At 39.9% G+C, this 15,312-nt stretch overlaps 1 protein-coding gene and 1 long non-coding RNA gene across 2 annotated transcripts; both read right to left on the bottom strand.

The window, feature by feature from the left end:
- Positions 1-408: 408 nt before the first annotated feature.
- On the bottom strand, positions 409-4,182 carry LOC108673094. The gene is made up of 2 exons (XR_001930955.2): positions 4,084-4,182; positions 409-1,141 (listed from the first exon to the last, which is right to left on the bottom strand). It is a non-coding gene; the product is annotated as an uncharacterized LOC108673094 (long non-coding RNA).
- Positions 4,183-7,126: 2,944 nt separating this feature from the next.
- Positions 7,127-14,897, bottom strand: LOC108673093 (low-density lipoprotein receptor-related protein 8-like; the record flags this gene model as incomplete). Its single annotated transcript, XM_018160876.1, has 6 exons — positions 7,127-7,214; positions 8,846-8,983; positions 10,976-11,080; positions 12,095-12,199; positions 14,232-14,336; positions 14,790-14,897. Coding segments are annotated over 4 exons (407 nt in total), but the record flags the coding sequence as incomplete, so codon positions are not given.
- Positions 14,898-15,312: the final 415 nt, after the last annotated feature.

Genomic DNA, 15,312 nt, shown 5'->3' with positions numbered 1-15,312 from the left:
TGCGGCTGCTTGAAAAGTAGAACACAAAACGAAGCCAATATCTGGCCGCTACGCAAGAACTGTAGGAAGTAGAAAGAATATACGCAAAAGAAAGAATATTTGATACGCGATTGTACCTTACCATCCGGACTGCGGTTAAATGAGAAACCAAAGGAATCAGGATTTTGATTGGTCGCGATATTGAATAATCAGGATATATCGATCTTTGAAATTTTTCTCGTATAAATGATTCATGTATTTGAAAAAGTTTGAAGCATGTAAGCAATTTGAGGACGGCGGTTATAATAACTACTGATGTTATGAGGCCTCCGTGTTCTTTTCTATGCACCTTTATGCGTATTAAATATAATTAGTAACACCTGAGGTTAGTCCGGGGACGGTGACCACAAGGATAAATGAGGCACGAGGTAATTATTGATAAAGTACTTATTTGTAGAGTAAGTATAGTGGCTTAAAGATTATAGTTGAGTACAAATGAGTAGAAAGTATACACAATCGTTCTCGGTTCAGACTGCGGTTATAAGGACTTTCTATTTGACGTCACCAAGGCGATAAGTCTCTACGGGGTTGAACAAGGGAAGCCTAGCTACCCCAAGGATGTGTTGATGAACATAGCGAATAGGAAATTATCTTTTAACAAGGGAGATAGAAATAAGGAAATTACTTGAATGCGGTAGCTATTGGGAGCATACCTGATTTCAAAATAACAGTTGAAATTTTACATCTTATATGTCCTTCCCTGGAGGAAAAGTTATTGTCGTCCACGATCTTAAGAGAAACCCAAGATATTGGTAGCTGGGTTATTTTTTATCAGCGAAATATATTTTGTGCATACTATACCAATTTAACTATGAAATAAATGGCTAGATTTCTTTTGGCAAGTTCGTAAAAAAGAATGACGTATTTAAACGTTACATAAGCCTGAACAATTGATCTTAACCTATAGAATACATGAACGATTATAAGAATGATTAAATAAGATTATATAGGGGGATTATATGCGAGTGGTTGAACAGAATCCACTTACAGAAGCTGGAGAGAATTTGAGCGCGATGGAATCCATCGTGCGACGAAAGTTCTCCATTAGTGTCGTCTTCTCTTGGACTGCTCGAGTGAGGTCGTCAAACTTGCTAAGGAGGAGCTGTAACAATGGAAGGCACACGTGAGTTTGTGACGTCACATCTTACACAACCGCTTCATCACCAACCGATGCACCCGGCCCCGCTGTACCCGGTTCTGCTGTACCCGCCACTGCTGTACCCGCCACCGCTGTACCCGCCTCCTCTGCGGTGCAGGATACTGCACAAGTAAAAAGGAATTTAGAATGAAACGAATTGCTATTCGCCATCATAGTTGTACTCAGAAAATTGAATGACACTTCTTAATTCTTTGGTAATACGAAATTATCAATGATTTTCAAATAAAGTAGTACAGAGGTTCAATTGCTAAATTTTACTTCCGCAAGCAAAAAGCAAAATTAACCATGATATGGTGCCAGTTGCGCATTCATAAGGTTATTCATTCGAATGGTAATAATGCTTGGACGCATTTCACCCATCAGAAGTGCGTCATAGGTTGCTCAAACGAGTTTATCGAGAGCGTCGGGATAATTTCTGCGTCGAGTTAACTCTCTAAGCTACGATTATCTGCATCAATGTTCTACGAGCTAACTGTGTGATCGTACAAATCGCGCTAATCGATCGTTAATAGACCCAGACTACGCACGATTAATCAGAGTGCGATTATGCTAATTCAACATTAAAATAAGTGGTCTTAAAAGGTTGTTCATCTTTTATTAATTTATTTAATGTTCTAATCTTTCTAATCACATTATTATAACTTAAGGACTATTGAGAATTTGTTCACGAATAATAAGCTGCAAAAAACTTAAATATTATAAAATGCATCTAGCCTAAGTTTATTATAATTGAGTTTCGCCTAATGGCAAAACTTATGCAGGTAATTATTTAGAACTAAAGATACCTAAAAAATTTAGGGAAATCCCCCCGAAAGAAGAGATGAATATTGGTGTAGTGCGCGATCTCTCTGACATCTAAAGGTTAAAATTAAGGAAACTGAACGACAGTTGCAGGACTCACACGAGGCCGAGCAACAAATTACAGAGGCGCAAGCGGTGTCTACCATTCGAGAGAATCCCAAATATTTCTACAAATATGCCCGGTCAAAGGCTAAAATCAGAGCCTCAGTGGGGCATCTGAAAAATAACGATGTCCTTTTTGGAGACGACCAGGGCATGTGCGAACTTCTGGGAGCTCAATTTGAAAAAGTATTCAGCGAACCCCGATACTTAAGACAGGAGAACGAAATCGGAGTCAGTCAAGAACTTCCAGGTGATAGGGAGCTGATGAACATTGAATTTGAAACACCGGATCTAGAGAGGAGTATCCAAGAATTATCTACGTATTCGGCTCCCGGGCCAGATGGGGTCCCTGCAGTATTACTGAAAAAATGTGTCAGAGCACTAAAGGTCCCTCTGACTTTGCTCTGGAAAACATCATTGAGAGAAGGAAATGTTCCAAGTGATGTAAAATTAGGGCTAATTACCCCTATCTACAAAGGAGGTGCAAGAGACAAACCCCAAAATTAAAGGCCGGTTACATTAACATCACACGTAATCAAAGTATTTGAGAAGGTTGTTGCCAGAAAATTGGTGCAGTACATGGAAGACGCTGACCTTTTCAACAGAAGGCAACACGGTTTCAGACGAAATCGTTCCTGTTTGTCTCAGTTACTGGAGAATCACCACCAAATCCTGGTCATGCTGGAGGAGGGGGCCGGGGTGGACGTGGTGTATTTGGACTTCGCGGAAGCGTAAGACAAAGTTGACCATGGAGTGCTCTTCAGAAAATTAAGACTGCTGGGAGTCGGAGGTGAATTGCTGGTATGGATCCACAGCTTCCTAACAGAAAGACTACAAGCTGCAGTTGTTGGAGGCTCGAGATCAAGCGTGGCTAGGGTGGAGAGTGGAGTGCCACAGGGAACGGTACTCGGCCCAATCCACTTCCTCATCCACATCGCCGACATAGACGTAGCAGTGAAACACGCCACTGCATCGTCATTCGCAGACGACACCAGGATATTAATGACCATCACGGACTGGACGGACAGTGAGAGGTTGCAAAAAGACCTCTCTGCAATATGTATATGACTGCATGGGCACTAGTGAACAACATGCAGTTCAACGGGACCAAGTTTGAGGTCCTGAGGTATAGAGGAACCGGAAGAGCTGCAATGGATCACTGCTACCTGGCACCTGACAACTCGGAAATCAAAGAGAAGCGACTCGTTCGCGATCTAGGAGTGTTGATGAACAATCAGGTCAATTTTGGTGATCACATACCGGCAATAACCGCAAGAGGTAGACGACAGATGGGGTGGATCTGGTGGACGTTCAGAACAAGAGAAGCGGAACCGATTATCACACTCTTCAAAGCCCTTGTAATACCTATCCTTGAATACTGCTGCCAGCTCTGGACTCCGTTCACACTATAGGCGCAATTCGGCAACTGGAAGGAGTCTAACGAACCTTCACTTCCAGGATCAGAGGGATGGAGAATTTTAATTACTGGGAGAGGTTACAGCGACTGGGTCTGTACTCACTGCAGAGGAGACGGGAGAGGTATGTCATTCTGTACACATGGAAAATGATAACCGGAATGCTGCCAAACTTCGAGAGCGAGACTTTCAGGATTAAGACATATCACAACGATAGAAGGGGGAGACTGTGCAAGATCCCCCCACTACGTAACAGATCCGCAGTCAGTATTCAATCCCTGCGGGAAGGATCACTTTCCGTGGCAGGGCCAAGGCTGTTCAACGCCCTACCAAGGGATGTAAGAGAGGGGGAGTTCACCCTGGAGACCTTCAAGAGACAACTGGACGTGTTCCTGGACACAATCACAGATCGGCCTGCCCTGCAACACTACCAGCGGCAAGAAGCAAGTAACAGCATCGTGCATCAGGTGGCCCAAATGAGGGCGGATGAACGATAATCACAGGCGGCGATCCATCATGGCCTGGGACTGCTACGTCCCAAACAAATACTAAGGATACTAAGGATACCTGCTGGACCTGTCGTGACGGATGTCGTCTTAGCAGCCGAACATGCGTGGTTGTCGTCAGCTGTGCAGCTCTGTACCTGCGAGTCATGAGACGTTTGTTTTACCACCACTTAACATAGTGAACATATGATACGAATTTGAAAGGAAAACATATGATACTAATTTGGAGAATGCCAGCTTATAAATTTTCTGATGAAAATAAGATTAAATTGTATCGCCATAAACTGAACAAAATTCGATTATCAATTGCATATATCAACCGACAATTAGAATAAACATTTGTTGAAAGTTAAATTAGAATAAACGTTGGAATTTGATATCTAGTTCAGGAACAGAAAGACCATGTTATGTCATTCATTTTAACTGCGAGAGATAATTCACAGATTTCAAATACACTAATTTAGCACTGTCATTACAAAATGCAATTTTTCGACTGAATGAAAGGTATCCTCGTCAAAACTTGAGTTAGAACTGACGATATAGCTGATGTCCGAAACGTCTGCTCATTGGAGTTACACGCTAAATTTTCAGTCTATTTTATTCGGTTTAAAATTCTTGAAAACTTGTCAAAGTTGTTACATTGAATGCGATATGCCCTCTGCAGAGCTTCAAGAAATGTGTTATGAAACTTATAAATTAGTAGGTAATATTTTTTTGTTGATCAATAAGTACGAGCACAACTGCTCTGAAAGTATTTTAAAAATTCGAATCAATCATGCGGCGGAAGTAACTCAAGTAGTGCATGCTCTGGTTAATTCATGCTTATTAGCTCGGTAACGGTGCTGGATTGGAAGTGCAACAAGTCTGGTCATTTGAGCCGGCAGATTTTGGCCAGTATGCTGGTGTGCGTAATTCNTAAAACATAAAAATAACTGTAACTTTTATTTACTGTATCTAACCCGTACTAGTTCGGTTAGGTTAATTGAAATAAAGTTTCATTGATATGTTTTATTATCATTAATGTTTGAGTAAATCCCAATAGCAGAACAGAAAATATTTAGGGATTTCCAATAATTTTGGCCATTGTAGCGGCTAATGTAGCGGCGCTACATTTTACTGTCGCGGTAACGGTAGTGCCCGCTACAATCTAGTGGTTGTAGCGGTAGCGGCGCTACATTTCAAAGTAGCGCTGCCCAGCTATGATTAACAATATTGAAACATGTAGCCGTTCCTAAAATCCTTGATTTTGTGGAAATATTGTAGCTTGATTTTGTGGAAATATGTAGCATTTCACAAATTATGAAAATTTGAGTATAAATGAGATTCATGACCAAACATTCAAGGTAAAAGATTTTGATCGTAAATTGAACGATTATTTGCGTCAGATGTAATGTTCCAGATGGCTTAAACGACTAAATTATTATAATACAAGTATTCTGAACTTGTTTACTTATACTTGCATTATTTACTTACCCTATCAAAGTTTTGAGACCTGTCAGCCGCTGACTTGGTGGCATTATTCTCGATTTAGGGGCGAATCACGCGCCTAAAGGCCACCTAACTGCATATTCAGCGGCTAGTCACTGGCCGAATGCGAGAGTAGATTGCCCGATAGGCCGAATTTAGTGGGAAATGTGAACTTGTGAATTATTAGACTTGAAAATTATATAGCTTACAAGCTGAACATTATAATGAACTAGAAATGTATTCGTTTTCCTGTACAATGGTTCTGCGAGGGGAGTTCATTGAGAAACACGACACCGATACCAGCATACGGGAATATAGTGTCGCCAAGATGCCGGCATTCTACTTCGCTTAGAATATTCCGGAACTAGCAGTAATGGAAATTTTTAACTCGAGGTAAATGCTGACATGATAATGTTATTTTAGCTGCTCGTGTCCATATACTGCAGGTTTTAATTACTATCTCATCGCGAAAGCTGAATCCATGTGTGGAAATGCCAGTTCACTCAAATTCAACTGCATGGTTAGGCTTAGTCTTCGCCAGTCAAGCAGTCACCATGTCGCTGCAAGAGAAACGCGAACAAACAAGGATAGAAATCCAATAGTCTCAACTCCGTAAGTAATCAAGTAGCTGGTTCGTTGTAATGATATGCTTGTTTTTCGTTGTATCGTTGGGTTGAGTACCAGAGTGAAATCGAAGTAACGTGGATTGGGTGATTTTCGAAGAATTGCATATTATTAGAGCATAAATTTCCGAACTTTCCATTGAACATGGCAATTTTAGGAAAGTCACAAGTTCCTACTGGAATTTCGACGATAGCATTTGATCTATTCTTCTTCACAACCACTGTAGGAAGAATTTCATAGACTCTTGCAAATCAGTTCGATAGACCATTTGGTACGGGTGAATGTGTTAGAATGTTTTGCACATGCATAATGTGTGCTAACATTGAGCGGTGATGAGGTGATGAATAGTGGAGAATATTGATTGTTGAGTGCTATTGCATATTGGAGAATGCATGGTTTTGGGTAATGTGTGTTGCTGGTGAATATTGAAAATTATTTTGCTCGGGCAATGTGCAAGGGTCTCGAAATTCTGGAAAATATTAGAGAATTTTGTCGGTAATGTTGAAAGTTGGGGTTGAAAGTTGTATTAACTGATATTATTAGATATTCTCCCGTATCAAACTCGAGTTTACTTGCCACTTACTTCATCGTGCCGCGATGATACCTGTCTAGTCTGCTCTTATATATGCATATATAAAGTACTGCGATTCAAATGCACCCTCTCTTCCCCCATAAAGGGGGGGAAGGGATGAGGCATTTTTTTAACGCATTTTTCATATTCGGCAGTGTCTGTCCCGAACGTATCAGGTACCAAATACGCGCGCCCCACGATCGCCCCAAGCTCGACAGGTATTTCACAAGATTCTCTTTCGGCGCTTATTTCGCTCCGGCAACCGGAACCGAAAACGGACATAGAGCCGCTGATTCATACCGTTGGGCGAGCTTGAGGCGCCCTTGAGCCAGCGGCTGACAGACATCAAAACTTTGAGAGGGTAGTACTTATTTTCGAAACAACGATCACAAGTCTCATAATTGAATTGTTTCAATCGTATTTATTGTTACTTACCGCCAGAGTTACGTTGAAAAATTGCTGCCTCCTCCTCGTCCAAGAAACGCTGGCGGAGGTCACGGCAGGCGTGACAGTCAAGCGGGGGACGTCGGCTGCCGGGGGTAAAATTGCAGTTAATGTGGCGTTTGCACCGGGGAAACGCGGGAATATCCACCGCACTGACGTTCTTAGGCCAGGAAAATTTCAGGAGCCGCCATTATAAAACAGAGGATAAATATTCACGTGTAAATGAGTTTGGAAGTTAATGCAGAGGCGCAAGTATAATCAATAATGGGAAAATTTAGGGGTCTTAAGTTAAGTGATTACGCTTGTGACAACGCGACGCTAAACACACTATTACAATGGACTGAGTCTAGTATTAGGAATATCCATATATTAGGAAAAATGAATTTATTTCTTGAACAACATTAAATATTATGATATTATATAGTAGGTTCTAAATAGAATTAATAGTTCACTTCTCTTGCTCTGTAATGGAAACTGGATTTGGTCTGATTTGAGCCATCATCTCAATGACAATGACAGTGAACGCCAGTTAACAGCTGCAGTCATTTGATCAGTATTAATTGAACTAGGGATATGATTTTTTCGTGTTCATGTTCAACTGTCATAAAAAATTATTCTTGAAAATAATTTCATTTAAAAACTTGATTTGTATTCAAGCGATCAAAGTGCAGTCAAGAGCCGGCACGAAGCGTTCGAGTCGGCGCATGCCGATGACAGAGATTAACGAAATCATCTCATTAAGATTATTCATTCAATTGTGACGCTACGTTTTGATCCCTTAATTATTCAAGCGATGTATCTCTAAAACGCAACTATAGGGCAAATAAATAAAAAAGCAAGACCTAACATCTAATAATTCTAATTGAACTCAAGTTAACGTAGTCGATACTACTGACCGTAGAATGGTCAGAATTAATCAATCATTTAAAGTTGTGCATCATCGAATCGAAACACTACTTCCAAACACAGAATATAAATAACACTAGCAGACGACAGTACTTAAATACCAGTCAGACGAAACCCACACAAATAAGCAGCAAAGCAAATGCAACAGTCCACCAACGGATGCTAATTAATAATTAAATTTAACATAAATAGCCCATCATAACCAACACAAATAAGTTCAATTCATCCACATTACAGGTTTCAACAATCTGAATTATTCTTTAATAACACTCACTACACTTGCACAAACAAAGGAACAGTCTTAGGATATAACTTCATATCATACGGTTTTAAATCCCAGATAACAGCACACAAACACGTATAGAACCTAGTTAGAGGGCAAATTAATAAATAACTTAAGCAAAGAATGTCGTTAAAATGTAGAGGATAAGTGCTGAAAAAGTTAGAAATGTGGGTTGAAGCTGTGTAGTGTGTGTAGCAAGTGTTTGTTTCGAGACGGTGACACCGAGTTTGTTTACATCGAACAATAGCGAGCTTATCGAGAGGTAAATTCCACGAGGGAAGGAATTCGGCCACACTTCGAGGCTTAGGGCAAACTGTGCGTGGTTGCTACGAATAGAAATTAGCTAAATTCTGCAGTGGAAATACAAAATCCTAACTTTCGAAACAAATATACCTATTGCATATCCTTATATGGAACTTCGTGTAAATATACGGACGGACAACATTAGACCAATAGTGAAAGTGCGTATAAATGTGAGTAGAGTTGGGAGGGAAGTTAGGTAGTCAGAATATCAGTAATGTTACTCACGTGGCCGGTTAGCACAGCCGTCCTCGTCGCTGTAGTCGCTGCTGAAGAAGCTGCAGTCGTTGTTTCCGTCGCACCGCCGCGTCTCGTTTATGCATAGGCCAGTGTAGGCGCACTTGAACTGATCAGAGCGGCACGCGCCTGCAATCACAAGTAATGCGTTAGGTTATGTTTAGACCATAATTGAGAAGGTGTGAACACGGAAGATGAATCTTTGGAGATCACGAAATAATCTTTTGTTATACTGATATATATTGTATGCTATGTCTTCCTTATTGTATCTTCCTTATTATATACTGCTTCTTCCGAATGTTCAGCTCAATTAATCAGGGTTTCTAATACAATTTATAAATGGTCTTGGATTAGCAATATCTGATAATAAATTAATGCTCATTCTATTATTACAACGGATTTTACTGCACATGTAGTTGGGTAACATGAGGCAGCGGGCCCCCCTTTTTTTAAACTAAATTTTTGATGAAGTTTTAATTAATACGAGGTGGGTCTTTGTTTTGTTTAAAGGTACAACTAATGAGGAATGTATGATAAGAATAAGACGCCTATAGAGATATTCAATTTTTAATGAAACACTATTTTATAAAAAATTTCAAAATGGGCCCATTAATTGCCCCACCCCTAGGGCAATGGGCCCATGGGCTTGGGGCAAAGCGCCCACCCATGGTCCCTTTAATACAAAGGCATATTTTTCGTTTAAAAATGATAAAATAACACTTTAGAGTTAAAAATAAGAAAAATCTAATAAAAAATTAGGACATTCATTCATTTATTAACAACTCAAAAAATCATATCCTTATTTTGAAAGAAATATACTCTTGGCTTAAAAAATCTATCACTGACGCGAAGAAAAATATTTCATTGACAAAAAAATATATATCCTTGACTTGAAAAATATATATCCTTGACTTGAAAAATATATCCTTGTGATAAAAAATTCGTCCTTGACATGAAAAAAACGTATGCTTGACTAGAAAAAATATATTTAGTTGATCAGAAAAAAACTTGGTTCCAGTTTCGTCCATAATCCAGATATTATGCGCAGAGAATTTGTCCCTAATCGTGATTTCAGCCAAAACCATAAAAACTCGTCAACTTCTGGCTTATTGGTGTTGACTGAAATCAACTTTTGTCAAGGCAAGAGTCAAGAGTCAATAACTCGATAAGGGGTCATAAATACGCATAACTAGAAACTAAACCTGCTGCCTTGAGGCGGCAAATCAAAAAATCATGCAAGATGAAGTATAATTTGTAATTCAAAAAGCTAGTCATAGTTTCGAAAACTTCATTTAGACAAATCTAATGATGTATAACACAAGACTTCACCATGGGCGCTTTACCCCGTGACAAGCGTGGGCCCGTTGCCCCACTAGGTATCATTTCAATTTATATCGTGTCAACATTTTATTTCAAAAGCTAATAGTATAAACTTAATCTCAAAATTATCCACATAAATATTACTTTCAAAAAATAATTCACATTAATTTCATAAATTTCATCTACAGTAATCGAAAACACTTTTATTTAGCAGCAAAAACACTATTATCTGGGCTAAAACAGTTAATCACAAATAACTTAAACGAAAGCTTATAGCAAAACGTAAATCCGTACACTTCATCCCAGGGAACTGTCGACCGGCGGTAGAGAACACGGACCAATATCGGCCATATTTAGCGAGAAACCCGCTATGGGCCTTTGACCCGCAGTGGTCCCTCTGCCCCATGTCACCCTACTTCCGTAAGCGGAATTTTTGCACCTCATCAAAATCGAGTGAACGTGGTGGAAGAATTGGGGAGAAGCGAGTGGTTCATTAGCAAAGCAGGAGCTGAGCTCACCACAGAGTGAGCGTTTAGTTATACAAAGATTTATTGAAGGAGGGATTACCGAGAGAATATGGCGCCTCTCTATTGTGTCCTATATCTTTTAGGCGATAACTGATGACAATTGTTCTAAGTTATAACTGATGACAATTGTTCTGTCTTAAAGCTAATATTATTTGAACTTCGGCACGCAATGTCATTACACACATTTAGCCATCACATTAATTTAATACCTACGCCGACTTATGATGTGATGACACACACACTCACTGACTCATTACATCAGCCGTGTACTCACAATGCGTCTCATCACTTCAGTCCTCGCAGTTGTTCCTGCCGTCGCATTCCCAGCGCTTGTGGATGCATCTGCCGTTGCCGCACTCGTAGTGGTCGCCGGTGCAGCCTGTGATGAACCAAAGAAGCCGTGAATGTCGAGTTGCGGTATAATGTATGTGTTGATAAAAACTCCTGCTTCAGAGGTGGAGGCAAAGCCAGCTGAGTCTATTACAAAAAGTCTTTGATATTGCTCAGTAAAGCCAGCCATAAGTTTTACGAAACAAAAAATTTATGGTAAAACTTAATAATTGAACATGGAATAATTAATTAATTCAAGTAGTACAATAATTTTTGAGAGCAGAAATATCCTAATATTAACTCGAAATAAATACAGTAGAATTGCGAAAAGCACTTGACTCTTTTCGTAGGCGCACTTAACCGTTGTAGGCGAACTTGAACTGATCAGAGCGGCACGCGCCTGCAATCACAGTTAATTCGGTAGGTTATGTTAAGACCATAATTGAGGTGTGAAGAAGGAAGATAAATCTTTGCTGATCACGAAATATTCTTCTGTTTTACTGACATGTAATTTATGCTAAGTTATCAATCTTCCTTACTATATAATGCTTCTCCCGGATGTTCGGCCCAATTATGTTTTATAATCAGAGTTTCTAAAACAATTCAGAACAATTCAGATTTACAATACCTGATATTAAATAAATGTTCATTCTATTATTGCAACGGAATTTGCTGCACCTGTAGTACTTCCGTAAACGGAATTTTTGCACCTGATTAAAATCGAGTAACGTGGAAGAATTGGGGAGAAGCGAGTGGTTCATTAGCCAAGCTGAAGCTGAGCTCACCAGAGTGAGCGTTTAGTTATACAAAGAGTTTATTGAATAAGGGATTAACATATGGTGCTTCTCCTGTGTGTCAAATATATCTTTTTGTGTGTAACCAATGAAAATTGTTCTAAGTGATAACTGGTGACAATTGTTCTGTCTTAAAACTGATTTTATTTGAACCTCGGCACGCAAGATCATTACACACACTTAGCCATCATATTAATTTAATACCTACGCCGACTCATGATATGATGACACACACACTTAGAGACTCGTTACATCAGCCGTGTACTCACAATGTTTCTCATCACTCCAGTCCCTGCAGTTTTTCCAGCCGTCGCATTCCCAACGCTTCCGGATGCATCTGCCGTCGCCGCAGACGAAGTGGTCGCCGGTGCAACCTGCGATGAAAAAAGACGCCGTCAATGAAGAGTTGCGGTAATGTTAAATCCCAGTTGATGAATATTTTTCAGTTATTTTATAATTTCAGCAAAATAGTGTCAGTCAAATTCAAATTAAGAAACCAAATGTTATTATTAGAAAGAAAGGAAGCCATATAACCCACTCTGTGAACCCTCCCCTTTGTAACACCCCCTCCATCTTCACATTAATACCATATGCACCATTATTTATATACACGAAGAAGAATTTCTTAAGCGCCCGGTAGCTCCCAACAAGTCATGTGGACCACAGACGGCTTCCATCCCAGATTGCTCAAAGAATTAGCAGCCGTTCTGGCCGACCCATTGACAGCATTCTTTAAAAAAACCCTGAACAAAGTAAGTGTACCGTCCGATTGGAAAGTAACACCATTGTTCAAAAAAGGTGACAAAAATAGCCCCGGTAACTATCGCCCTATCAGCCTGGCAGGTGTTGTTCGTAAGGTAATGGAATCTGTTGTGAGGGATAGGATTATCACTCACTTGACTGTTCACCATCTCCTATCAGATTGTCAACATGGTTTTATAGCCGGTAGATCCTGCACCACTAACTTATTGTCTACGTTAAACGATTGGACTCGCCTGCAGGACGAAAGGGAGCTAGTGGATGCATTGTACCTCGATTTTGCCACAGCATTTGACAGTGTTCCGCATTTTCTAGTGGATAGACGACAACGTGTCAGACTGGGCATCAGTGCGCAGTGGCGTGTCACAAGGAAGCGTTCTTGGGCCTATTTTGATCGTTGTTTTTATCGATCAGACGTAGTGTCCAGCGTTTGCTCCATATGCCGACGACACAAAAGTTTATAATACAGTGAAGGATGCGTCAAATAAAGCGCAATTGCAAGATGATCTTGACAGTTTAGTTGACTTGGCTGATACGTGGCAGCTGCGGTTTAATTCTGACAAGTGTAAAGTACTTCATCTCGGGAATGTCAATGAACAGCAAGATTACAGTGTGAGAAGAAATGGCTGCAACGAGAGAGTAATGATTGAAAAGTTTAGTGTGGAAAAATCCCTCGGAGTTTAGGTCGACAAGGAGCTGAAATTTTTCAAGCATGTTGAAACGCAAGGGAATACATCCAACAAACTTCTTGGACTAATCAGACACTCTCACGAGTTCCTAGATGCAGAAGCGATGAAGCAGTTGTTTGTTGCTGTTGTGCGTCCGAATCTAGAATTTGTAAACGTTGTGTAGTCACCGAGATTTTAAAAGGACAAAAATTTGATAGAGAATGTTCAAAGGCGTGCAACATGGATAATTCCAGGCTTGAAGGGCAAGTCCTATGAAGAAAGATAAAAGATTATGAAGCTTCCAAGCTTCAGTTATCGACGTCTGCGTGGAGGCCTCATTGATGAATATTAATATTCTCATGGTTTTTACAAAGTCCCCGAAGGATTACTAGATTTGAAACATGAATCAGCACCAGGGGCCACGACTATAAAGTAAAAAAATTGCGCTGCAACTTATCAACGCGACAACATTTCGTCTCCTCACTTCGAATCACCGACATGTGGAACAGCCTCTCCGATTTCGTCGTTGGCGCTCCGAGTATGAAAGCGTTCAAGAACAGACTATACAGGGTGTTTCAGAATTAAGTAACCCTTTTAATTTGTTCATAAATAAAAAACTAAGAACGTTATGAAGTTGAAACTTGTTTTATTTAAAAGAACATTTTCAAGGTAATATTGTATCCTAGTTTTTAAATATAATATCTTTTAAATGCCCACCACAATTGTTTAGACAAAATAGGGTAAGCTATACAGGATAATGACGTAACTATGATACAATATTACCATGAAAATGTTCTTCTTTTAAATAAAACAAGTTTCAACTTCATAACGTTCTCAGTTTTTTATTTATTAACAAATTAAAAGGGTTACTTAATTCTGAAACACCCTGTATAAAGCCATCATATTAATTTTATACCTACGCCGACTCGTGATGCGATGACACACACTTACTGACTCATTATATCAGCCACGTACTCACAATGATTCTCATCTGTCCAGTCCTTGCAGTTGTTCATGCCGTCGCATTCATGACGCTTGTGGATACATGTGCCGTTGCCGCACACGAAGTAGTCTCCGGTGCAGCCTGCGATAAATAAAAAGAGCCGTGAGTGTCGGGCTAGCTAATTTATACAAATAACTAGTTTTATGCGGGGTGATCGAGTTTCCTGAACGCGAGGTGAGGAAGAATATATAGGAGGTACGAATGTGGTGTATGTATGTGTTGTTTATAGCATGACACGCATCAGAGGGGGTGGATAAGTCACAATGTGCAATGGATTCAGCGGGCCCAAACTTCCTGTGGAAAGAAAATCTAGTCCCCAGAAAAAGTTAAATTCAACAACTCGAATTTAGTGATGGCATGCTTGCGAATCATTGAAAGAATTTCGATAGTGAAGATAATTGGATGCAGTCGAGGAATAATCCATTTATATTGAAGAAAATAATTTAGTGTTAAGAGGATAGGCAGAATCTCATATAACTCGAATTAAAAGCCAATAGAATAGTGCGGAGGAGTTTGACTCATCAGACAACTCACAGTCGCGCTCTTCGCTGTCGTCGCCACAGATGTTGTATCTGCTGCACCGCCACTCCTCGGGTATGCAGCGGCCGTTGGCGCACTTGAACTGATCAGAGCGGCACACGCCTGCAGTCACAAGTAATTAGGTAGGTTATTTAAGACCATAATTGAGAAGGTGTGAACACGGGAGATAAATCTTTGGAGATCACGAAGCAATCTTTTGTTATACTGGCATGTGTTTTATGATAGGTTATCAATCTTACTTACTATATACTGCTTCTTCTCTATCAATCTATAATCAAGGCTTCTAAACAATTTAGAAATGGTCTTGCATTTGCAACATCCACTGTTAAATTAATGCTCATTCTATTATTTCAACGGATTTTACTGTTCATTTAGTACTTCAGTAACCGGAATTTTCGCATTTGAATAAAATCAAATGAATGCGGAAGAATTGTGTGAAGCGAGTGGTTCATTAGCCGGGCTGGAGCTGATCTCACCACAGAGTGAGAGCCTAGTAATACCAAGATTTTGTTGAAGG

Source organism: Hyalella azteca, unplaced genomic scaffold (genome assembly GCF_000764305.2).
Source record: "Hyalella azteca isolate HAZT.00-mixed unplaced genomic scaffold, Hazt_2.0.2 contig7614, whole genome shotgun sequence".
Taxonomy (NCBI): Eukaryota; Metazoa; Arthropoda; class Malacostraca; order Amphipoda; family Hyalellidae; genus Hyalella; species Hyalella azteca.
Note: the sequence above shows the minus strand (reverse complement) of the source record. Positions and strands in the feature narration are given on the sequence as shown.